We start from the raw sequence: 25,553 nt of genomic DNA, 5'->3' as shown, positions 1-25,553 counted from the left end.
ACGACAGGATTTGAATTCCATTTTTTTTTAATTAAATTCATTTGATTTTAGAATTTATTGCTGGTCACACTTAAATTCCGTTTCGAATGGCCAGTATTGTAAAACGGCAACTTGATAGGTTCAAAGACTTATTATTATATGTGAGTCGTCTATTATCAAAGGTGGCAATCTGTGCATTTGGACAAAAACATGTTATTGATATGTCAATACAGATTGGTTTGAATATAATCGTCTCCTTCAAAGAATACGGTTCAAAACCTGCATTAAATAAAGGTTTATTTATCTAAGATGTCGTTCCGAAGAGTTTTGTGACTGCCAATGGAATACAAAGTCAATAATTCGTTTTTCTGATTTACCAATAATTGTCCAAAAGTCAGATTGCCGGCTTTGATAATAGTCGACTCATGTATTATAAGTACAGATCAAAATAACCTTTTCTTCAGAGACAATTTAAAAATAATACGACAATATGTTCATTATCTATAGAAGTGAAAAGTTATTTTTAGTAATTAAACGATATAAAGATTTAGTAAAGAAAGAGCTTAATTTTATTCCTAACTTAAAACATAACAGAATTTTTTATCATCACAACACACATACATTTAAACATGGTATTTTTGCACAAATACTCGAAATTCACTTACCGTTAACCTACTTTTGTATTCTATATACGAAAAACTAATTAATAACAGAAAAAACAAAAACAAAATTGTGTTAAAATATTCTAAGTTCCTACTAAATAAACATTGGTTTGGAAAGTATGTTTCTACTTTTAGGTTAAATTAAAATACAATTGAATCAACAGTTTCCTTGATTTATGTGCTTTTAAAATGCACAAAATTAAATTCCAATCAACGCTCTTCATCAATGTCTATTAATAATACAGTCTTAGTACAATTACACTATTCTAGTTAATACAAGAATGTTTTCGTAATAATATCATCTAAAGTAGTTAAGTGACGACAGAACTTCTTTTTACCCTCGCTTGTTGTGCGATAGGTTGCAGTCCTTCTTGTCTCTTACCGTACGGAGATACTGGATTTGTGACGAGGTAAAAGTTGCCTTGAGCCCTGAAAATAATACACATAAAAAAATTCTAGTATGGCCATATTGAGGTCATTCATGAACACATACGATATTGTCATTTAAAGACTACAGAAAAGATTCGAGTTGTACGTGGTAAACGTACAAGGATTCGTGTCATTATCCAAACTGCGCAATTATTCTTTCAAACGAAAGTTTATTTGGTCTAGTGGATTTTAAATTCGGTAAAATCAAAAGGCTCTATACCAAATGTGCCTATAAGATTTAGCCTGCTACAGACTCAGATATAATACTTTAGTAGATTACACTTCAGAACACCGGTTTTTTAATTATTATTTTAGATGGACAGACGGGCTTACAACTCTCCTGATAAGTACTGGAGTTCCTAAGTGGATCACGAGGTGAATGTAATAATGCATCTTGAGACACGAGATTGAAGTCTCCATTTTATTGTTACAAGTACCGAATTCTTCAAACCAATAAGCATAATGCTTTGCAACCGAAACATGCAGGACAACTAGAGAACTTAAAAAAATATTTTGAGATCGGATCTGTCCAACGCAATGTTTTCTATTTGACCATTTTTCTTCCCTACCTATGCTGATAGCCTTGAGAATCTATTTCAGCTTCTGCTTGACGTGTAGGTGAGCTCACGGGGCTCAAGCCGGGAGTGTTGCTAACACTGGCCCTAGCAAGAGTAGTGCTTCGCAGAATCTACCACCGGATCGGAAACGCGACCCACTGAGAAGATCCGGTGAGAAATTCAGTGGGCTAATGTCACTACACACATCTAGGTAGAAAATGACAAGTGATAATGACAACAATAAGGGCTCCATGAGCTCATCTACTCGTCCGGTGAATCTATATTAATGTGGACCTTTCAAGGTCACTAGAATAGGAAGGAAAAAAGTGGCCTTTTTAATCGCCACAAGTTCATAAACTGCCTTACCGAGTGTTAGTAAGTTCTCCTAGGTATGTGGTCCGGTTGGTATCCGCGCCACCGTTCGCCCATGTTTCGTAATCCGGGGCCGAAACTGCGGGGAACGAAGTAGGTAAACCAATCGCTTCAACGTAGAACCTCCACGAACGGTCGTGGCTGCATAGATCTGTGGATTTAATGTCATTAAGACAATAGCTTTGTTTGTTGTGTTGGATTACAGACCGGGTAAAGTTAGACTGGCAGTTCTTGTTATAAAGCTGGTACATGCGTCACTGTACTCTTGACAAGCCCTTACGGATTCATAAGCAATCAGTTTCAAAGTGTGCCTGAGAGTCTGTATAATAATAATGTGCGAATTACATTCTGTACAGTATTTTAAGCGGTTTTCGTGAGTCGTAGAAATGTTTAAAATTATTTTTACGTTTTAATCTCGCGTTTTTTATTGTCATTATGTTATTTCCAACGCTTCGAATACATTACAGTTGTCGTCAAGGCCGGATTTAGAGGTCTGGAGGCCTCGGGGCAAAAAAGGAGGGGTGGCCTCCTGGCTTTAATTATTTTCCAAATAAAATGAACGATTTTTTTCAGTCGAGTTTTCCAATAAATAAATTATGGTGAAACCACGTAGACAATCCACTTAGTATTTAAAAAAATACATAAAAATAATCGGATATAAGAATTATCTGAAATAAAATTTTAGTGCTAACGTTAACGTTAAGTAAAACAGCGAAAATCAGAATTTCGATGGAGAAGGAAAATATGTTTACTAGTATTTATTTGTCGGAATTTGAAAGATTTGTTTCCAAAGTCTCTATTGTAGGGGTCCTCCGTTTGTGGAGGCCCCGGGCTTCGCCCCAGTTGCCCTGCCCTAAATCCGGGCCTGGTTGTCGTGGACATCTGTCACACAGTCATGCGAGATTAAGTCGTAAAATTACTTTTAACTATACCAATCTCTAAGTTTATTTATTCAAAAGTACTTTTCACTTGAATAAATTGCTTGTTCGTGATGACCTTTTAAGCTCGCACTTTGTAAGCCCGTAAGAAGTAAGATCAATAATAAAACTAGCCAATAAGCTGCAGATTGTGTCCAGTAACCATATTTCACCAAAATTATCGATTAATTTCTAAAAAAATTATAATCACTACATAGTATAAAACAAATCGCTTTCTCTGTTTCTATATCTGTCTCTATGTATGCTTAAATCTTTAAAACTACGCAACGGCTTTTGATGCGGTTTTTTTTAATAGATAGAGTGATTGAAGAGGAAGATTTATATGTATAATAACATCCATTACATAGTGGAGAAATCAATAATAAATTACAGTTTCCGAAGCGAAGCGAGGGGGGGTCGCTAGTATCTAAATACGTTATGACTCGGTGCTTAGGAAAGAGAACTGCGCTAGGCTAGCACCGCATTCCGTGGCCTTCCAGAAATGAAGAAATATCTTTGTAAGCTTCCGGCGTTTCAGCGACTGCTTAAGTAGTCAGCGAGCTATTTCCATGTAGCAACAGAGATCCCAAGAAGCTGTGTCCAGCTCACTTAAATACAACTTATAGTTTCAAAAATTTCAAATCCAAATCAAAAGCGTTGCTGTGTTGCCTCATTTCATACTAGCTCCCATAAAAGCCTCAGATTATCCTGTATAAATGACTTACGTCGTTTGCGATTGAATATGTTTTTCAGTACGTGCATAGTATTATGCTTCGTCGTATTTAATGTACCTTTAGGTGCATTGTCAGAATCTTCGTATCGATGGTACCGTACTAAATGTTTACCGTCATCTGAAAAAATATCGGACCAGAACGAAGAAAATAATTTGACATGGCTCAGGAGTGAGAGTCATGGTGGTGGTGGAACATATATGTAGATCATCATCATCATCATCAGAGACGGTCTGCTCTCCCGCGTGCCCCCTAGGAGCGGACGCCCCGTATGAGGTTCGGCCCCCTTATCCGAAAAAAAGGGGATCATTAGAGGCAGATGCCTCTTAAGCTGAAGTTAATTAAGGAGAGGGTATTGCTTAAACTGTCCTCCTTAGAAGAGTATCTTTAATTGCGTTATGATACAGGAATCCGTCATCTACAGGTGATCATCTAATTTGGTATAAAACAGACTCGTCCAATAACACCAAAAATTAAAACATTTTTATTAATTACACCACTAGTATTTGATGATACGTTACTGTAATTGTAAAGAAGGCTTCACAGATATTAAGTAACCTTAGACAAATAGAAAAACCCCATATGTCCTTCTTAGATAAAAATATACACTTGACAATTAGTAAAGGCATAATTAAACCTTCTAAATGTGTGCATTGCGTAGTAACTAGGTCTGGGTATAAATAGATAAGAATAAATGTGCTTACAATGGAATTATGGTAAGGTCACGAACATTTTCCATATCAGAGCTAACTAACTAACACATTTATTTACGTTAAAATTTTATTCATTTTTATAGATCTCGATAGACAGACCAGATAAAAGTAATTAATTCTAGTGCTAAGTTTTTTTTTTATTGCTTAGATGAGTGGACGAGCTCACAGCCCACCTGGTGTTAAGTAGTAACTGGAGTCCATAGACATCTACAATGTAAATGCGCCACGCACCTTGAGATATAAGTTCTAAGGTCTCAGTATAGTTACAACGGCTGCCCCTCCCTTCAAACCGAAACGCATTACTGCTTCACGGCTGAAATAGGCAGGGAGGTGGTACCTACCCGTGCGGACTCACAAGAGGTCCTACCACCAGTAAAAGTAAAAGTGGCTATTGAGGCTTATAGGTATCAAAATGAGAATGTCCACGATCCAGTCTTCACTGTCAAGGTTTTTGTTGTTGCATTTGTATGCAGCCGATGGCCAAGGGCATTTTGGTTTGGAGATTTGAACACCGGAATAGTCGTATCGCTTAATACAAATACGCTGGCCGTCTTGTAATTAAGGACTGTAGTCGTCGTGGCCGTCATGGCCGAATTTTTTTATTATTTATTGCTTAGATGAATGAACTAGCTCACAGCCCAGCTGGTGTCAAGTGGTTATTTGAGCCCATAGACATCTACAACGTAAATGCCGCCACCCACCTTGGGATACGAGTTCTAAGTTCTCAGTATAGTTACAACGGCCGCCCCGTCCGTTTTGTCGTCGTGGCTAAAGGATAAGACGTCCAGTGGATTCGTATCTAACTATCTAGCGGTGCACCGATGTTCGAATCCCGCAGGCGGGTACCAATTTTACTTACACAAAACCGCTTGAACTCCTTGGACGTGAGAATATCGTAGGAGGTTCGGCTCCTTGCCCGAAGAAAAAAAAGGTTTCTTATTTTTAGTCGCCTATAGTACCAATAAAACGTACGCCTGACATTGTTGGGTCCTGTGTGCTTAGTTTTTTTTCTCCCTACCTATACTGATAGCCTTGAGAGGCTATTTCAGCTTCGCCCTAACATGTAGGTGAGCTCACGGGGCTCAAACCGAAAGTGTTGCTAAGTATTGCTAACACTGGCCCTAGCAAGAGCAGTGCTTCGCAGAATCTACCACCGGATCGAAAACGTGACTCACTGAGAAGATAACTCAAATTTGTATGCAGTTAGAACAGCGCCCCTAGCGGCAAACGTAAGCAAACGTTCCAATTCCATACAAATTTGAGTTAACTTTTACGCTATCGAGAACGTTAAAAAACTCATACTAAGCACACAGAAGGGTCATTATTCGTAAGGCTATTAAAAAATCTTGAACAAAATCTTACCTTCTCTGCTAAACATTTCAAATTCTCCCTCATCACATCCAGGCTGGGTTGATTTCTTGCCTTCGTAATTTGGCCATATGTCAACTGTAGCAATGGAAGAGCTGGTTCCGTAGCCGCCGGGGTCGCTGTGAATCGTATCCACGAATCTAGCACAGGTCCGGTCCAGCCCTGAGTAAAGCGCTAGCGTTCCTTCGAAGAGGGCTCGTGCGGGGTCCAATCCAGTTATCCTAATTTTATTTCAATACAAGAAATAGGTATCCGTCATTGTTTGGACTACTCTATAATAATTGAAGATTTTGATACGAACTTATACTTATTTATTATATGCAATTGTTAAACCTTGTAGATATAATAATATCGTGAATATTTAAAGCTAGTTTAAGAAGGTCACAAAGAGGTAAGTCGAATCGTTAATATCAAATGAAATATTCAAGAAAATATTATGAAAATCAAAACAGATTTTTAGATTGTTATTCCACATGGTTCTTCGCAATAGCTTATTAATTTTAGTGGAATTGTGCATGACTTCCTGAGCACTTCAAGGCGTCAAGGGCGCTGAGTTGAAAAATACTTATTCACGTCATTATTCTGGACAAAACTTGGCCATTTTTTTTTGGTCAGGAGGAAATCGCTGGACTTCCGCCCTCCCCTGGGGATGGATGGCGGGGCATGTCGGAGTCGAACTGACTAAAACCTCCTGTCGCTCAACAACCCACGTCTGAACCTCGCATGAGACAGAACTCATGAAAAGGCAAAGAGGGGAAAGTGAAGCGTTTAGTGCGGAGCACATCTCTCCCATCACCCTCCCCCTCGGGACGCCGAACCGGCGGTCGTCGGCGCCACGGTTGCCCTCTCGGTCGGCAGGCTATCCGGAGCCCGCCCAGATGGCGCCGGTTAGAATGGGTTATCTTACGGAATACCTCGCTGGATCAGAACCAGCGTGAGTCGAGGATAGTCAGCCTTCCATCACCCGGATGCTCTTACGTAAAACGCGTGCAGAGCAGCTTGCACGTCGTCTTTTTAGGCCCCCTTCGCCGGTCCCCAGACCGGACCCGAAACACTTAGAGGGCCAGGGCTTGGGCGAGATCTGCTTACGTCACTTTTCAATATATTATTATTGATGTTTTTCAACGAACATTTTCGCTTTATATTGATACATTTATTGCTATATTGAACGTATAATATATTTTCTTACTTATTTATTTTTCGGATATTAAAATTATATTTCTTATTACTCTTAATGATCAGGACTAAGCCACAACTAAGCCACAAATCAATCTGTAAATACGAAAAAAATACCCATCAATCAAATTTGCACAAAAGATCTGACGTAAACCATTTCGTACCTTGCAACTGTATAACCCTTTTCTCTAGCTTGTTTTCCAGCGTAACCCATCATGTGAGCCCCAAGAGAGTGTCCTACCAAGTGTATGCTCGTCATGTTGATCCCAGCACCAGACAGCCTCACTAGGGCGTCGCCCATCTGCTTTCCTATCTGAAATTGAAAAATGGTATAATTTAATGAGTCAGGAAAGTGTGATTTTTGTGAAAGGCAATGATTTACACCAGGGACAGTCGGGGCAAGTACCAAGGGCGGCAAATTTTTTAGGACGGCAAAATTTTTAAAGTAAAAATTTTTTTTTAGTCTTATCAAGATAGCAGCTCTATATATTTTATTAATTCTAATAATTAATAATTTTCTTTTTAATTAATAATTCAAGAAATTCAATTCATACATTATTTGTGAATTATAATCTATAGAATTTTCCGCAATAAATTAATTATTTTAATTTTGAAAAATAAAATATATAAACTATATATAAGTTTAGGTAAAATTCCAGTATCGGGGCGGATTTTTTCCGGTACCCAGGAGCGGCATTCAGTTTAAATCCGGCCCTGGATAAAGGTGTCTTTTCATTTGTAATTAATTACCTGTATTGCTTTAGGCACAGCATATAAAGCATAGCTCAAAGGCAATCCCAATAGTCCGCTCTGAGCCTCCTCTTCCCAGTCCAACAATAAGACATTTCTCTTCTTAGTGGCTAAGTAAGCCGACAATACCGCCGTGGTAGCTGGTCCTTTAACCCTACCCCGAAATCCAAAGGTGTAGGCGATCGTGGGTAAGTCAGGGTCAATACAAGATATGAAGGACGGTGACAGAGATTCAGTTAGCGGAGCCACAATGAAGTCATCTAAAGATCTGCAAGCACCAATTTGATAGCATATTAAAAAAACGAAAAAAAAACAAAAAATTATAATTTGCCTAATTACTGGTGGTAGGACATCTTGTGAGTCCGCACGGGTAGGTACTGCCTATTTCTGCCGTGAAGCAGTAATGCGTTTCGGTTTGAAGGTTGAATGCAGCCGTTGTAACTACTGAGACCTTGAAACTTTATATCTCAAGGTGGGTGGCGCATTTACGTTGTAGATGTCTATGGGCTCCAGTAACCACTTAGCACCAGGTGGGCTGTGAACTCGTCCACCAATCTAAGTAATAAAAAAAAATTGAATTCAATTTAATTTGATTTATTACATCCAGTTTAAATCCTTAAAAAAACACGCTTATACGGAAAACCAAACTAATAGTTAATTTTATCTTTGTTTAATCCTGTGATAGTACTAGTCAGGATATTAGAACGAATTTATAAAATAATTGTATTGTATACGTTCCTTGATGCGTGTCCACATTTTCCAGTAAATCGGGCATCTTGAGGTCGGTGATAATGACATTCAAATATTCTATTATATACAAACCAAGATACACGCGTACCGAGCCAATAAAAGATTGTGAATAATAGAGCGATAGGTATGAAGTTAAACTCATACGAGTAGAGCGTAATGTGGGTCCGCACGCTTAAGTATTAATCACCCTGCCTATTTTTACACGATATATATTAGCTTCACTTGTATGTATGTTTGTATGTTTGTAACTGACTCCTTTAGACGCGATTTTGACCCGCTTTAAACGGCCAGATTTCATTCAAACTTTGTAGATTTATCGAGGACCGATGACAATTCAATATTAAAAAAAAATTTAAAAAATTGAAATTCTACTAAAAATGAAAAATAAATAATAGTTTAAAAAAACTTTTCTGACAGATATGAGTAGAAGAATTATTATTTCAATAATATCTTAAAAAGCACCCCACGCTTTTTTTACCATAAAAAATATATGTTTTTTACACTATTTTCAATTTAAATTTATTAAAATTTATTTTCTATTTTTTAGTTGAATTTTATATAGAGCGCGTTTTTTTTGTTTTTTTAACTATTATTTATTACAGCTAAGCATCATAGTCATATCATACCGGTTTTCTGGGTTGGAGGGACTTGTAACAGCTGTTAAACGAGTTTATTGTTATTTCATTGTTTTCGATCACTTTTGTTTGAACTGTGACCGTTAATCCGAACTAAATTTCACCCAGTTTCTGCATATTTCGAAAAGTATCGTTCAAGAAAGAATAATTAAATTATACCACAGTATTTCATAATATTTCGTAAGACCATAATATTCGTTACCGAATACTAAATTTTTGTTTTTGTTTTCATATTATGTTTGATCCTTTGACCCGTATATTTTTACGGCCTATCTTTTTTTCGGGTGCTGTTTTCGAAATTCATATAAACAATATTACATCATCATTAGCATGTATCTGTCCATTGCTGGAGGCCTCTCCCAAGGGGTGTAAGCGGTGGCGATGGAGTTGGATGGATGGAGAACTACTCAATAGTCAACCTCACTTGCCCGTGGTGCACCTTGCTAGTTAACGGGGACCGATAGATGACGGTATAACCTTCCGTAATAAGCTGTGTCCTTAAATAACAACACACCAGGACATGGGCAACAGCGTCAAGCGTGGTGACTATTGGCATTACCTTCCCAATATCACATGTTAATATTGTATTAGTCCGGTCAATATAGCCATGAAAAATAATAATTCCCGGAGAGTCAAATATTCGTGGAGGGCTGGGGTTTACCATTAGGTACAAATAAAGTTTTAAAAATCCCCATCGATCCTGTGTGCACTACAAGATATTCGGGATCAAAGGTCAAAATTTAAGGTTTTTTGGATTTTTCTCGAAAACGGTAAGTTTTATTAAAAAAAAAACTCAAGTCAAAGTTGTAGATCTTAAAATTCTCTACAAAAATAGTTTTATGATTTTTTTCCTAAAAGTTACTATTCCTCAGATATCGTGGTTCTAAGAGTCACATTATTAGAGAATTAGAGAATTATAGTATTGTAGTTTTTGTTTTTTTATTCAATAACAAACTTAAAGGAAGCTATTTGTGTGCGAAACAATAATATAGAATGTATAATAGTTATTGTATTTATAATTTCAAGGTAAATCGTTTATCGTTAGCAATGTACGAGTTACAAAATCTTACAATGTCGTTTGAAGTTTTAATTTAAGCATTATGATAATAATTGTAAATAGATGTGCTTTAACAAAAACCGACTTTAAATAGAAAAAAAAAAGATATTCCAAAACAAATTCATATACATTAAAACAATAATCATCGAAATCGGTAGGCGTGATGTTGAGTTATTGAGTTATTCATTTATTTGTCGCGCACGTACTAAATGCAAACTGGACTAAATTGAAATGGGACACGGGAAGCGTCAGCTTTCTTATAAAATAAGAATCATCAAAATCAATTCACCCAGTCAAAAGTTATGAGGTAACAAACATAAAAAAAACATACAGTCGAACTGAGATCATCCTCCTTTTTTGAAGTCGGTTAAAAATATAACCCGCATTGTACGGGATATAAAGGGAATTGAACTCGCAATCAAGCAACATAGTATAAGACACCTGCTACTTCTAGCTACCGTTATTACAGTTGTATGTACCTACCCCTCAATAAGCTCTTCCTTCTGCATAAGAAATCCTGTTTCAAGTTGTATAAGTTAACGGGCAAGCTTCTGTCTATTTTTGAAGCGAAGTATTTATGTAATCCAATATAAAGCGCAGGATATTACAGTACTAATGAGAGTGTGGCTTTGTATCGTAACCTCTGGACTTGTCCAGGAACCATTTGGGTTAAAAATAAAAAAAAAACATAGTAACTAGCATGAAGTATATATGCTACTTACTATGTGTGGATATGGAGGAGAATAACCTCATCCAGAAGGATTCCCAAGACCGGGAAAAGTGGAGGAGTTTAATTTGGGTAGCATAATGTAATCCTAAACCTAATCACATGTGCGTATCAGAGGTATCTGTTACAGATGCGTTGTGCAGCACATAGCATAACTAGAATTATGTATAGCTACTTACTATGTGTGGATATGGAGGAGAATAACCTCACCCAGAAGAATGCCGAAGACCAGGCAAACTGGAGGAGTTTATTTTGGGTAGCATAATGTAATCCTAAACCTAATCACATGTGCGTATCAGAGGTATCTGTTACAGATGCGTTGTGCAGCACATAGCATAACTAGAATTATGTATAGCTACTTACTATGTGTGGATATGGAGGAGAATAACCTCACCCAGAAGAATGCCGAAGACCAGGCAAACTGGAGGAGTTTAATTTGGGTAGCATAATGTAATCCTAAACCTTATCACATGTGCGTATCAGAGGTATTTGTTACAGATGCGTTGTGCAGTACATATTTGATTTCCCCATTTCCAACAGCCATCTCTAATCGAAAGAAATCTACCTAATGGTTTTTTTGCTTAAATGGGTGGAGCTCACTGCTTTCCTAGTATTACCTAAATGGTTACCAAACTTAAATACCGCCAACCAAACTGAAACATTAGTTCTAAGTCTTAGTTTTATAGCTCAGTGTAGCGGGAAGCTTCAAAGAACACAAGACGAACTGCTCTTGCTCACACATTAGTATTGAGGTCAACACGTGAACTTGGACTGAGTGCTCTTATTAAGCGAGCGCAGTTGTTGTTCAGTAAGCCATTCGGCAATATCTTGCGTCACGGCACCGCCTTCTGGAGTTTCGTTAGTCGAATTAAATCTGTACGATTGATGATTAATTTTAACTCGAACAAAGCGTTCTTACATACCTTTCAGTCGCTAGTGTTTGTGTATTTGAATGATCATTGAACTCACTTCTAGTGTGTTGATTACTTTAAATGTTTCTGTGGGTAGCCGTAATTTATAGTACTGTACCAATTCCCGAGCTTATTATCTATGTCACCTATTTTCAATAGCCAATATTCGGTTTCAAATTTTTAACGCCCTAAACACGTCATTACGGTTCCTCCCGATCCATTAAGGATGTTTTTAGGTACCTCGAGCATCGGTTACCGTACTTGCCAAACCCGTCGCTTGCGACGAAGGGCTCGACGAGTAAATTAACCCATAGACACAGCCCACTGAGTTTCCCGCCGGATCTTCTCAGTGGGTAGCGTATCCGATCCGTTGGATACTGCGGAGCACTGCTCTTGCTAGGGCCAGTGTTAGCAACACTCCCGGTTTAAGCCCCGTGAGCTCACCTACACGTCAAAGAGAAGCTGAAATAGCCTCTGATGACTATCAGCATAGGTAGGGAAAAAAAAGTTTTACAGTGAACGTTGTGAACGCTACAGAGGAATTCAAAATACGAAATTCTTATGATTCGAGACTGTTCTTTTAAATTCTAAATAATCCTGACCACTCCTGAACATGGATCATGTAATTTACTTTAAAATGTAAGTTTTGAACTCGTGATCCTGAGTTTATTATTCGTGCATCACATCCATCCGACATCCCATATCTTGCCCATAGCAGCTATTAAATAAATAAAACAAGTCCTCTTACCGATCGTATTCATAATTACGAAATGTTTAAAAGACTTAATGCAATTTCAGAAATTACGACATTATGTCATAAAATTTATTATATAATCGATTTTTAAATTGCACATGTGGAGGAATACGATCGCGACAAGAAGCTGGTGTGCAATCTATAGGCAACGCGAATGAATACCACTTGAGACATGGTTAAAGGCTCGATTTTATTGTACAACGACTATTTGGCGGCATAATTAAGCTGAATGGTGATACCTACTCGTCCGATCTTGTTATAAAGTTATAATACCTTATATTTAATACACGTAACCCTTCTATAAAACGGTAGATACGTTCCTACAAAGTCTAGTGTTATTCAAAACCGTGCTACGAGTATATGAGACTAGAAGCCAGGACAAAAAGTAGAGTGATTTGAATGGCTACTCAACCTGCTACAGCTATGTCTGTATGTTTTTTTTACTATTAAACATAAAAAATAAGCAGTAAAATCTCGGTTATTCCCATATATGGTGTGCTTAATGTAATTTTCTGAATAGTTTTAGTCAAAAATCTCATCGTGTTGTAGAAGTGCCTACCGTGTTATATATAGGTTACCTGTATCACCACTAAAATCTTATTAAATCAAGGTACCCGCAGTTTCCTTCATTGGTGATAATAATACGATAATGACAAGTAATAAATCGTATCTACGCTTGTAAAGCATGCGCACACTGGATTACGCAATTTTGTTGATCTGCTCTTTTCACCCTGAAAGGTGAATGAAGTGTTCACAATATTTTTTTCTCTTATAAGCTGCCTACCGTCATCTACTTAATAAAAGACGCGATTCAATGAATTAAATGTTAAATCACGTGTAAATTTTTCAATAAATAAAGATAATACTCCGATGTGAAAGCAAACCGTGTGCAAACCTTTTTTTTTAAATGATAAATTAAATATTTTGAAAAGAATTTAAATCTCTTTAAATAAATCCCCTAAAAATGCAGTGAACTCAGCCTTCTTAAGTAAATTAACTACAGCTTAAATTTTATTTACACTATTTTCAAAATAGCCACAATCAAAGTATGCTTTTGTGGTATCGTTTTCATGCAAGAGAAGAACAAAAATGGTCGAACCCGTTTATTCTAGAACATTTACGACACACACATTTTGAAGAAGAAAAAAAAAGAAGAAAAATAAGCAACTTCTTTAAATAAAATGCCTAATCTAATGTTCATCGCTCAAGAAGTTGCTCGGTATTTAGTGTCGCGCCACAGTTGCTGTTCGAAACATAGCAACCCTATTTTCCTCACCGCGGCGAAAGCGGGAGAGCAATGGCGGATCCAGGGGGGGGTCATGGGGGGCATGACCACCCCCTGAGCTGGTTCCAGGATTTAGGTGGACCACTAATTGAATATAATTATTTCATTTATATATTTTGTCACCATATAGTTTTGATGTAACTACATACCTTCAATATTTAATTAATTTAATATAATTTAATAACTTTGTATCATGGCAAACGTCTGGGAACGAACGCATCTAAATTTGACTATATGACCCCCTCCTGGCGCCAAAGCTGGATCTGCCCTTGCGGGAGAGACGCATGGACTTGCAAAATAAAACAATGTGCATCAACGAAGAAACGACACAATCATTGTCGGTCCCGTAAAACTGTACAAAATTTAATCCAATTTAATAAACCAGCTATAAATACAGTCCACTTTTATTTGAATACTAGCGACCCGCCCTCGCTTCGCTTCGAAAACTGTAATTTATTATTGGTTTTACCGCTATTTAATGGATGTTATTATACATATAAACCTTCCTCTTCGATCACTCTATCTATTAAAAAAACCGCATCAAAATCCGTTGCGTAGTTTTAAAGATTTAAGCATACATAGGGACAGACAGATATAGGGACAGAGAAAGCGACTTTGTTTTATACTATTTAGTGAAGCCTTGCACCCAACATCTCATCGCAACGTCGCCAACAGTTGCCGTCGATTCGTTGCGTTCGCCGCGCACCTCTCGGGGAAAGTGACCGTTGCCCGACTGTGATTATGACCGATTATACAATACGTCCCATTGGTCTACTTTGCACGACCTTGTCTCTACCTATCGTATGTGTGAAATTTGATGAGATATGTATTTTGGTTTCGTAAATTTTCTTTCGGCGATTTGTGGTTTTAACCCAAAAAAATTTATTTTGATATTTCTCGTTCAGAGTGCCTTGGCTGTTATTATTGGAACATACGTTCAGATTAGTTGCTATTGTGACACCATAGCTTGACCCTGTGACATAGTTGTTGTCATCTGTCTATCCGTCAATCAAAAACGTCCAAAGCTGTATCATGAGGTTGTAGCATGCTGCGAGGTATGGCACGAGTATAAGTTGTAGGTCGCCTTTTATATTGGATGAACGAGCTCATGGCTGAGACACTTACTGGAGTCCATAAACATCATAGTTCGACCACCGTTGCCGGGTTTCAAACATGACGTAGAAGTCCTAATTGTTTTACATAGTTGTTCACACTTCAAAGTGGAACGCATGACTGATTCGAGACAGAAATAGCCAGAATGGTGGTACCTACCCGCATTTGTAGGTAAAATAAAAAACCCACCAATTAGGTACATACTCGGAGATTCACTCATAGGAATACAATTATGTTTATTTTTTATTGCTTAGAAGCGTGCACCAGCTCACGGCCCACCTGATGTTAACTGGTTACTGGAGCCCATAGACATCTACAATGTAAATACTGCAAAATGAGTTGTAAGGTCTCAACTCTCACTTTTAACAGTACAACGGCTGTCCCGCCCTTCAAACCGAAACGCATTACGGCTTCACGGCAGCGTGGTGGTACCTACCCGTGCGGACTGTTAAGACGTCCTACCACCAGTAATTACGCAAATTATAATTTTGCGGGTTTGATTTTTATTGCACGATATTGTTCCTTCACCGTGTAAGTCAATTGTGAACATTTACTAAGTACGTATTTCATTAGAAAAATTCGTGCCTGCCGGCGGGATTCGAACAGAGTTGCATCGTTACTTAAGAATGTAACGGAGGTCTTATCCTTTAGGGCACGATGAGTTAGCAGTAGTAGTGTAGTAACCTTAAGCCCACTGAATTTTCGCCGGATCTTCTCAGTGGGTCGCGATTCCGATTCGGTGGTAGATTCTCCGAAGCACTGCACTTGTTAGGGTAGATGTTAGTAAAGTGGTCCAGACTGAGCCCCGTGAGCTCGCTTACATGTTCGGTAAAGGTAGTATAACCCCTCGAGGTTACTAGCAGTTCGTATGCAAAAAACAAGCAATGACTATATAACAATTACGTACATTACCCGCAGTGGTCGTAAGGCGTGTCGAACGTTTATTGTTTCATTGTGTCTTCTATGAATTGTAATTTAATTTAAATTTATGTATGTAGTACCTATATAATATATGTATGTATAGACCAAAAGAAAGAAAAAAAAAACGTTATTAATAAATTCGAAAAAGTGTATAAAAATTCAAATATCGAATTACGAAAATTTGTATTAAATTTCTGATAGATAAACTAATTGCTTTCCATGCTTTCTTTTTATTGCCGTTCTCCGAGCGAATCATAATGCTTGATCGCTTCGCTCGCAGCCAAAACGGCCGTGCAAATCATCGTAAACAAACAAAACTATTTCTTTTTTTTTATGGGATTTTATGACCTAGTAACTAAAACCTTTAGGTCAAGTCTTATTTTATTTTATATTCTTATTTTTATGAAAAATGATAATATGGAGTGAAATGAAATGAAGATGATTAATTTGAGACATTAACCAACTGGGATGAAATAAAATGAAATGATATGAGATGATATGGGATGAAATATACGATCTTAGTAAAATGGTGGTCATTTACTGAAACTTTTTCAGTGGACTCTTTGGAGGATCCCGAAAGGTTACGTTCAGCGGCTTTGTTACATTTTCCCACATTTGTTCACTTTCACAGACATTAAACAGATAATAAACCACCGTTATTACACATTTAAACCCGAAGAAACACTAAATAGACAAAATAAAACAAATCACACAACTTTACTCCTCGCGTTCCCGCCAAAAAGTCCTCAAACAATTTCTTCGTAGTTCGTAAACACAGATAAAATAGTAAGGTAAAAGCTCCTAATACGGCGGTAGTCAAAATCGCTTCCTATTACGGTGGTATTTCTATTTTCGACATTTATTCTTGTTTTATTCAGTTTAAGCTCACCGAAACGGAATCTATTTATTCTAAATCTATTACTTCATAACATAACTGACATTTTCAAGTGTAGCATATAAACAACACTACAAGATCTATCAGTTTGTAGCACGGCATCAACGTGAGAGGAGTTTCCATACAAACGCGGAACAAAAAAATAAGTACACTAATATTTAGATACTAAGTTTTTTGTATTAATAAGTCGTTCAACTTTGTTTATGTGTTATTTATAGCATTTTCCTACTATTATACTTACTTTTTAAATAGCTTGTTTCATATATGTAACTCATTTTTTACTCAAAAAATCAGAAACAAAATACCGCCGTAATACGGTACGAATTTTATAGATTAATCCTAATACGGTGGTATAACTCCGAAATAGGAAATATACTGGGCATATTTAATTGTTTATAACTTTCAATTTATTAAGTTATTGAATTAGTTCCAAGTTTAGTTGGAATAATTATTAATCTTGTAAATTAGAAACCATATTCTGCGGTATGTATTATTCATTAAAAATCTAGTTAAATATGAAAACTGTCGAGTGCAAAATGTTGGTTTCTTAGAAGGGGTAAAAATAGGAAGGTGTATTTTAATTAATCACAAATCATTTATTTTGTATAACTGTTGACTTGAGTTTTACACATCTGGGCCAAAAAACTGTTATCGTTTGATTAAGTATTTACATTCTTTGTTTATCGAAATTTTTATGGGTCAGAATTAGGATTAAAAAAATACGAGTAGTTTTCCTATTACGGTGGTAGTTATTTCCAGGTAACTCTGTGTTAGGTTCTATGATCTCCTATTACGGTCATATTCATAGAACATAAAATTACAAGTTTTAGGATTCCGTAGAAATAATAGAAAGGTTATTTATACTTATTTTACACAAAAAGATAATACAATAAAAACAGATTTAAAGAATGTCTAAATACTATGTACAAAGGCGAGCTTAACTCTTCATGAGTTTTCTTCCAGCAAACCCTTTTCAGAGAGAAATACGATGTATAAGAGGGGAATAGTGTACAAGTGAAAGGTTATTAAAATATATTAAATACAGTGGATTTCATTAATAACGACCTCGGTTATAGCAACGTCGAACTTACGTCCCTTGAATTTAAAGCATACTTTCGTAAGAAATTCATTCGATAAGAGCGACTTTGGATACTATAGCGTCAATTTCGGGTATAGCGATTTGTTTTTATGAACCATTTATGACAGATTCCCAGAAATCCCGTACAGATATTTCTATTGAGTCGGTAAAGGCACAAAGACTCATTCATAAAACTATTAAACTTTCTTATCTTTTGTTTACATTCACAGATGACCATCTGTGAAACATTCACAGATGGTCAAGCAAATGCTTTGTTTGTTTGTTCCTAAGCAGTCCTCAATAAATTTACCATTAAGTAATTCTATTTTGTTCATCTTAAATATGTATAGCTCTATTCAGACAGCAGTGGCAGCGGCCGCCGCATCAGCCACCGAACATTTTTATCCTTTCAAGCGATACTGATCTATAAAACAATGTAGATAAAGTTTAAAATTCTTTCAAAGCTGAAAGTGCTCTTCGCACCTTTTTTTTCTCCTACCAATGCTGATAGCCTTGGCAGGCTATTTCAGCTTCCCCTTGACGTGTAGATGATCTCATGGGGCTCAAACCGGGAGTGTTGCTAACACTGACCCTACGAAGAGCAGTGCTTCGAAGAATCTACCACTGGATCGGAAACGCGACCAACTAAGAAGATCCGGTGAGAAACTCAGTGGGCTGCGTCTATAGGTTGATTTCTTCTTCGAGTTCTTCATCGCAAGCGACGGGTTCGGCGAGGACGGTAACCGGTGCTTGAGGTACCTAAAACACCGTTAATGGATCGGGAAGATCCGTAATGACGTGCTTAGGGCGACGTCGACTGTTTACCATTCGGTCCACAAGATCGGGTAGGCCTTCGCATCGCTGTCGGCCGTTGCCACCAATGTCTGAATTGAGCCGAAAACTTCACTTACCTTAAGTTTACCATTAAGTTTAAGTCTAAAAAACCTTAGTTACTCCTTATATCATCAGCTATCTATTAGTGAAAGTCTCGTCAAAATCGGTCCAGTCGTTCCAGAGATTAGCCGGAACAAACAGACAGACAGACAAAAATTGTAAAAAATGTTGTTTTGGTGTATGTACCGTATATATATATGCATTTATATGCATGTGGTAAAAAGCGGCTATTTCAATATTACAAACAGACACTCCAATTTTATTTATGTGTATACATTCGAAATTCCCTAGAATTCTCATGTTAAAATACAATCCAAATCACTTTTAAACGCGGTAAAAATGTACTCTTCTTTCCGAGCCGACCTGTGTGAATACACTGTTATACTTACTAGGTACATTTGTATTATAAATTTCATTAAAAGTGGTCAATTAATGCAAATTAATGCAAATTAGTGCATGGGGGTTGATGCTTCCCGCTTCCGTAGGTTTAACCCGCGATTCCCTACAAGTAACCCCTGGGTGGTGCTAAACGGGAGCCGAAAACACAATCGGTGGTAGGACCTAGTCCGACTGGCTGGCGACCACCCTCCAACTAGAGTCTGCCGCCAAATAGCCTAGCTGTGTTCCGGCATGTGGGTTGGAGAGCCAGTTCTATTCCTTTCCTTTCCTCCTCCTTGTTGGGGGTGAGTCTTGGTGATACTTGGAACATGCAGAGCAAACGTGCGCGCAAGCCCGCGGGGCGTGGGTTGCTGACGGGGGTATAGGGAGACCCAGTGAAACGGTGCCTGCCGCCGCCCGCCGGTCAGTAGGGGACCTGAACCTGGGTGTCACAACTAAACTCCGCCCCAGGAAGCTGTCCCGCCAACCGGTGTAAAATCCTGTCATGCGGTCGTCGTGCCGGAGTCGGAGACCGGAGTGGATCCCGGCGATCGTATGCAGGGTGGACTGGGGGCCCTTCCATGCCCTGCGTCAGCTTCTCGCGCAACCCCGGATCGAGTGTTCATTGTGCCCTGCGCTTTATTCAGGTATTGCCTTGATCTCACCTCTAGCATCCTACCTCTCCAAATCCTTACTCTCCAACTAAAATTATGAAAGTCGACAAAAGAAAAAGAGTTTTTTCGGCGGATCCCCATTCCACGTTTAATGTGGATTTCAGCAATGTCAGGGGCCTACACAGTAACCTTGACGCCGTACATCACCACCTTGAGACGGCGCAGCCTGCCCTCTTTTTCCTGACTGAGACGCAGATATCTGCCCCGGACGATACGTCGTACCTCGGATACCCCGGCTACGCATTGGAGCACACCTTCCTGCGTAAAGCCGGGGTCTGCGTGTTTATCCGGGAGGATGTCTGCTGTCGTCGGCTTCGGGGCCTCGAGCAACGGGACCTGTCCCTCTTGTGGCTACGCGTGGACTATGGGGGCTGTACCAGAGTCTACGCTTGCCTGTACAGGTCTCACAGCAGTGATGCGGGGTCAGCTCTGTTTGAGCATGTACAAGAGGGGACTGACCGCGTGCTTGAGCAGTACCCATCTGCGGAGGTGGTGGTCCTTGGTGACTTTAACGCTCATCACCAGGAGTGGTTGGGGTCCAGAACCACTGACCTCCCGGGTCGGGCTGCCTACGATTTCGCCTTGTCCTACGGCCTCTCACAACTGGTGACACAGCCCACCCGTGTCCCAGACATTGAGGGGCACGAGCCTTCTTTGTTGGACCTTCTGCTGACCACTCACCCAGCTGGATACAGTGTGGTGGTCGACGCTCCACTTGGATCGTCTGATCACTGCCTTATCCGTGCTGCCATACCACTCTCTCGTCCTAGTCGTCGAACGACGACCGGGTTTCGAAGAGTTTGGCGGTACAGGTCAGCAGACTGGGATGGAATGCGTGAATTTTACGCATCCTACCCATGGGGGCGGCTCTGCTTTTCCTCCGATGATCCTGACGTCTGTGCGGACCGACTTAAAGACGTGGTGCTTCAGGGAATGGAATTATTCATTCCATCTTCTGAGGTGCCCGTTGGGGGTCGCAGCAAACCCTGGTATAATAAAGCCAGTAGGGATGCTGCACGCCTCAAGCGATCTGCATACGTGGCATTTAATGTTGCTAGGAGATGCCGGGATCCTGATATCTCGGAGAAAAGGCGGAAATTTAACGCCGCCTCTAGGTCCTATAAGAGGGTTATTGCCAAAGCGAAGTCGGAGCACGTTGCCAGAATTGGCGAGCGACTGAATAGCTATCCCTCTGGGAGCCGTGCTTTCTGGTCGCTAGCTAAGGCTGCAGAAGGTAACTTCTGCAGGTCTAGCCTTCCACCACTGCGTAAGTCCAATGACAGTCTGGCTCATAGTGCGAAGGAGAAGGCTGACCTTCTGGTCAAGCTCTTTGCCTCATACTCGACTTTGGATGACGGAGGAGCCACGCCGCCCAACATCTCCCGGTGTGACAGCTCCATGCCTGAGATTCGCATCACACAGCGTGCAGTCAGGCAGGAGCTTCGGCTTCTTGATGTCCATAAGTCGAGTGGGCCAGATTGCATCCCCGCAGTGGTTCTAAAAACATGCGCCCCTGAATTGACACCCGCGCTAACGCGTCTATATCGCCTCTCGTACAATACGAACAGGGTTCCGTCTTCATGGAAGACTGCTCATGTCCACCCCATCCCCAAGAAGGGTGACCGGTCGGACCCCTCGAATTACAGACCTATCGCGATAACTTCCTTGCTTTCCAAGGTGATGGAGCGAATCATAAACATCCAACTTCTTAAGTATCTTGAGGATCGCCAGCTGATCAGTGACCGGCAGTACGGTTTCCGTCATGGTCGCTCAGCTGGCGATCTTCTTGTATACCTCACACATAAATGGGCTGAAGCCTTGGAAAGCAAGGGCGAGGCTCTCGCTGTGAGCCTTGACATCGCGAAGGCCTTCGACAGGGTCTGGCATAGGGCACTTCTATCGAAGCTTCCAGCATACGGGATCCCTGAGGGACTCTGCAAGTGGATCGCTAGCTTTTTGGATGGACGGAGCATCGCAGTTGTCGTCGACGGCTGCTGCTCCGATACCATGACCATCAACGCTGGTGTTCCACAAGGTTCGGTGCTCTCCCCCACGCTTTTCATACTGCATATCAATGACATGCTATCTATTGATGGCATGCATTGCTATGCGGATGACAGCACGGGGGATGCGCGATATATCGGCCATCAGAGTCTCTCTCGAAGCGTTGTACACGAGAGGCGATTAAAACTTGTGTCTGAAGTGGAGAACTCTCTGGGGCGGGTCTCCAAGTGGGGTGAACTGAATTCAGTTCAGTTCAACCCATTGAAGACACAGGTTTGCGCGTTCACTGCGAAGAAGGACCCTTTTGTCATGGCGCCGGAATTTCAAGGAGTATCCCTGCAGCTTTCCGCGAGTATCGGGATTCTGGGGGTCGATATTTCGAGCGATGTCCAGTTTCGGAGTCATTTGGAAGGTAAAGCCAAATTGGCCTCTAAAATGTTGGGAGTTCTCAACAGAGCGAAGCGGTATTTCACGCCTGGACAGAGACTTGCGCTTTATAAAGCGCAGGTCCGACCTCGCGTGGAGTACTGCTCTCACCTCTGGGCCGGGGCTCCCAAATACCAGCTACTTCCATTTGACTCCATACAGAAACGGGCTGTTCGGATGGTCGATAGTCCTGCTCTCGCGGATCGCTTGGAACCTCTGGGTCTACGGAGGGACTTCGGTTCTCTCTGTGTTTTATACCGCATGGTCCATGGGGAATGCTCTGAGGAATTATTCGAGATGATTCCTTCATCTCCTTTTTATCATCGCACCTCCCGCCATCGGAGCAGAGTTCATCCATATTATCTGGAACCGCTGCGTTCATCGACAGTGCGTTTCCAAAGATCTTTTTTGCCACGTACCATCCGGCTTTGGAATGAACTCCCCTCCACGGTGTTTTCCGAGCGCTATGACATGTCCTTCTTCAAACGAGGCTTGCGGAGAGTTCTTTATGGTAGGCAGCGGCTTGGCTCTGCCCCTGGCATTGCTGACGTCCATGAGCGACGGTGACCACTTACCATCAGGTGGGCCGTAGGCTCGTCTGCCTACAAAGGCAATAAAAAAAAAAAAAAAAAAAAAAAAAAAAAACTTACAATTTAACTTCTTCACATTTATATTATTTACTTAATAAATATTATATGTTCGGAACTTAATAAATATAATTTCTGACCCTCTGTATTAGGAACCGTCTACCGCAGTAATAGGCTCTGACCTCAGTCATACCTCCGTATTAGGGAAAATCGACCCGGCTATTTAAAACATTTTTTTAAATAAGTAATTTCTAGAAAAGAAACATAGACTCAAAAGTAATACGAAATTTAAATTCCATTTTTGACGATGAAAATTTTTTCCATCTTTAGAAATACTTACAAATGCTTATTTTTTTTTCTTACTTTCAAATTTTGCGAAATACCTCCGTAATAGGTGCTTTTACCTTATTGATTCTGTCAATGTCTTCTCTAGAGCAGATAAAAGGAAACTTACCCTTTGTAACATCTTAGCCATGCTGCTTCTATCAATTTAGTTAAATCTGAAAAATTATTGTTCATTTAGACGTTGTTATGTCCCAATATCTGAAGCGTGGAATCAGAATCAATATTGAAAAAAAAAAATTAATAATCGTATGGTTTCTTTACTGAAATATAGATTTGAAAAAAAAAAGAAAAAAAAAACGAAATTCTGCGAATTAGGTATTTCTTGGAAGATATAAATTGAACAAATCTTAAAATTTACAAAATATTTTGATGTTTCGAATCGAAAGTTGTTGTCAATGAAAACATTTATAAATTTTATTACAATAAATTTTTACTTAGCGATTTACATACCTACAGAATATTATATTTATTTTTTAAATGGCAATTTTATGAATAGTTTAGAGCGGAATTTTAAATATATTTAAATTTATAAAAAATATGAAAAATTACCGAATCCACGTAGTAATTACAATTTTTATTTTTATTAAAGCACTCGTATTTTCATCTATATTATGTGAATAGTAGAGATAATTAATATTACTTTTACGGTTTAATCCCGTGTTTTTTAATGCCGTTATATTATTTTTTTCGACGTTTCAAATACTTTACTGTTTTCGTGCTCACGGACGACGGAAACCGTAAAATTAGTTTTAAATAATTATATCGTATTTTCAATAAACACTTAAAGAACAGATCAAATAACAGAAATTAGACACAAAGAATGTTAATACTTACTTAAAACCACTAAGAAATTAATCAAATTCAATTTTAATACTAACATCATTCACTTTTAAAACAACAAAGTTTATTTATTTATTCGCGTTAAAAGCAGCCGCACAAAAAGACGTGCGTGCAGCTACCGTAAACAAACTAAATGATTTATTCCCTGCCTCTTCGCACGTGTGAACTTCACTTAATATAGTCAGCAACGAAACAAAACTTGGCCTTTTTAGATGAAAAAAAAAGTTGATAGTGGGTTATCAAATTGATACAAGGACAATTTTGGATGTCAACTGTTCAGATATTAAAATAGGTCCAACCATGAAGCACCCGCAAGCATTCGGCGTTATTGAATAGTTATCAGTCTAAATTGAAAACAATGATTACCATACCTATTGTATTTGAATTACATGGATAATTTCATTGTAACTCTTTAGTAGTGTTACGAATTGTTATACGTCCATTTTTCGATAATGTGTCATGGGCCTAATGTGATAACAGGCTGTGCGACTTTTCAATCAGTGGTTTGGGAATGCAACTAAATTAACCTCGCACTATAACTACTGATTTTCACTAACCTTCCTCTATAAAACGTTGCAATCTACAATCCATGGTATGGGACTGGCAAGACAAGTAGATGACTAGAATTTTAATTAAACTCTTTCATATATATGTAGGTATGAAAGACGAAATATAGTTTATTAAAGCTAGAAGTTCAAAAGTATACTTTATAAAATAAATAAGTAGCGATAAATTTGATAATCAATCCATTTAGTATAATAATAGTATCCTAGTAGTGATCATGGAACTACTGTGCTTATTTTTACTGCTAGCAACTTTTTAATAATGTAAAAGTATCTTACACTAAAAATAATGTCTACATTTGGTATTTAATAGTAAATAGTTCGGCGGACGGTACTAGTGGGGTTAACGGTAAATTTTTGAAGTTATACTTCTTAAGGCGCGTTATGAAAAATTGATGAGAGTGAAATTTTACGATGCGCGCGCACCGTGACACCTAATTAACAGAATGAAGTTGTCCACTAAATCGCTCATTACAATACGACCGACGTAACTTGGCGAGTCTGAATAAAGCCGCAGGTGAACTTTCGCGCATGTACACTCGTAAAAAAAAGTGTTATTAGCATTCATTTTTTAGTAATATAAATGACAAAATTATTATTTAATATAATTCATACTAAATATTATTAAATTATTAACGTTAAATATTTATTATTAATTATTTAACATTAAAAAAAGAAGAAATAAATTTAATAAAAATAAACTATAACTTCTTACGCGCGTACTTATGTACACGCACCCTTTTTTTATTGCCTTTGTAGGCAGTCGTTCATACGGCCCACCTAATGGTGAGTGGTTACCGTCGTCCATGGACTTCAACAAGCCAAGCCGCTGCCTACCGAAAAATCCCTTTATTCCTTTATTCAGCCAATACAAGAGACAGCACTAAGCATTACTACCTAATTAAAAGTAATTTTACTTTTTATTACCGACGTTTCAAATACTTTACAGTTTTCATCGAAAGGTCGACTTTTTTTTATTGTTTAGATGGCTGGACGAGCTCACAGCCCACCTGGTGTTAAGTGGTTACTGGAGCCCATGGACATCTACAACGTAAATGCGCC

At 38.8% G+C, this 25,553-nt stretch overlaps 1 protein-coding gene across 1 annotated transcript; it reads right to left on the bottom strand.

Moving 5' to 3' along the window:
* Window positions 1–525: 525 nt before the first annotated feature.
* LOC101739785 (vitellogenin-2) lies at window positions 526–24,220 on the bottom strand. The gene is made up of 7 exons (XM_004926743.5): window positions 23,923–24,220; window positions 23,198–23,243; window positions 7,655–7,922; window positions 7,069–7,217; window positions 5,723–5,949; window positions 1,994–2,150; window positions 526–1,070 (listed from the first exon to the last, which is right to left on the bottom strand). The coding sequence occupies exons 1-7, from the start codon at window positions 23,969–23,971 to the stop codon at window positions 953–955; spliced, it is 1,014 nt and encodes a 337-aa protein (XP_004926800.1). The 5' UTR covers window positions 23,972–24,220; the 3' UTR covers window positions 526–952.
* Between the last annotated feature and the right edge of the window lie 1,333 nt (window positions 24,221–25,553).

The sequence above is a fragment of the Bombyx mori genome, chromosome 12, assembly GCF_030269925.1.
Source record: "Bombyx mori chromosome 12, ASM3026992v2".
NCBI classification, from domain to species: Eukaryota; Metazoa; Arthropoda; class Insecta; order Lepidoptera; family Bombycidae; genus Bombyx; species Bombyx mori.
Note: the sequence above shows the minus strand (reverse complement) of the source record. Positions and strands in the feature narration are given on the sequence as shown.

Coding starts and splice junctions, on each gene's coding strand:
- LOC101739785 (XM_004926743.5), bottom strand. CDS start 23,971: ATGATGTTAGTATTAAAATTGAATTTGATTAATTTCTTAGTGGTTTTA. Junction 7,218..7,654: donor CTGTGCCTAAAGCAATACAG/GTAATTAATTAC, acceptor TTTCAATTTCAG/ATAGGAAAGCAGATGGGCGA. Junction 2,151..5,722: donor TGAAATGTTTAGCAGAGAAG/GTAAGATTTTGT, acceptor TTAAATCCACAG/ATCTATGCAGCCACGACCGT.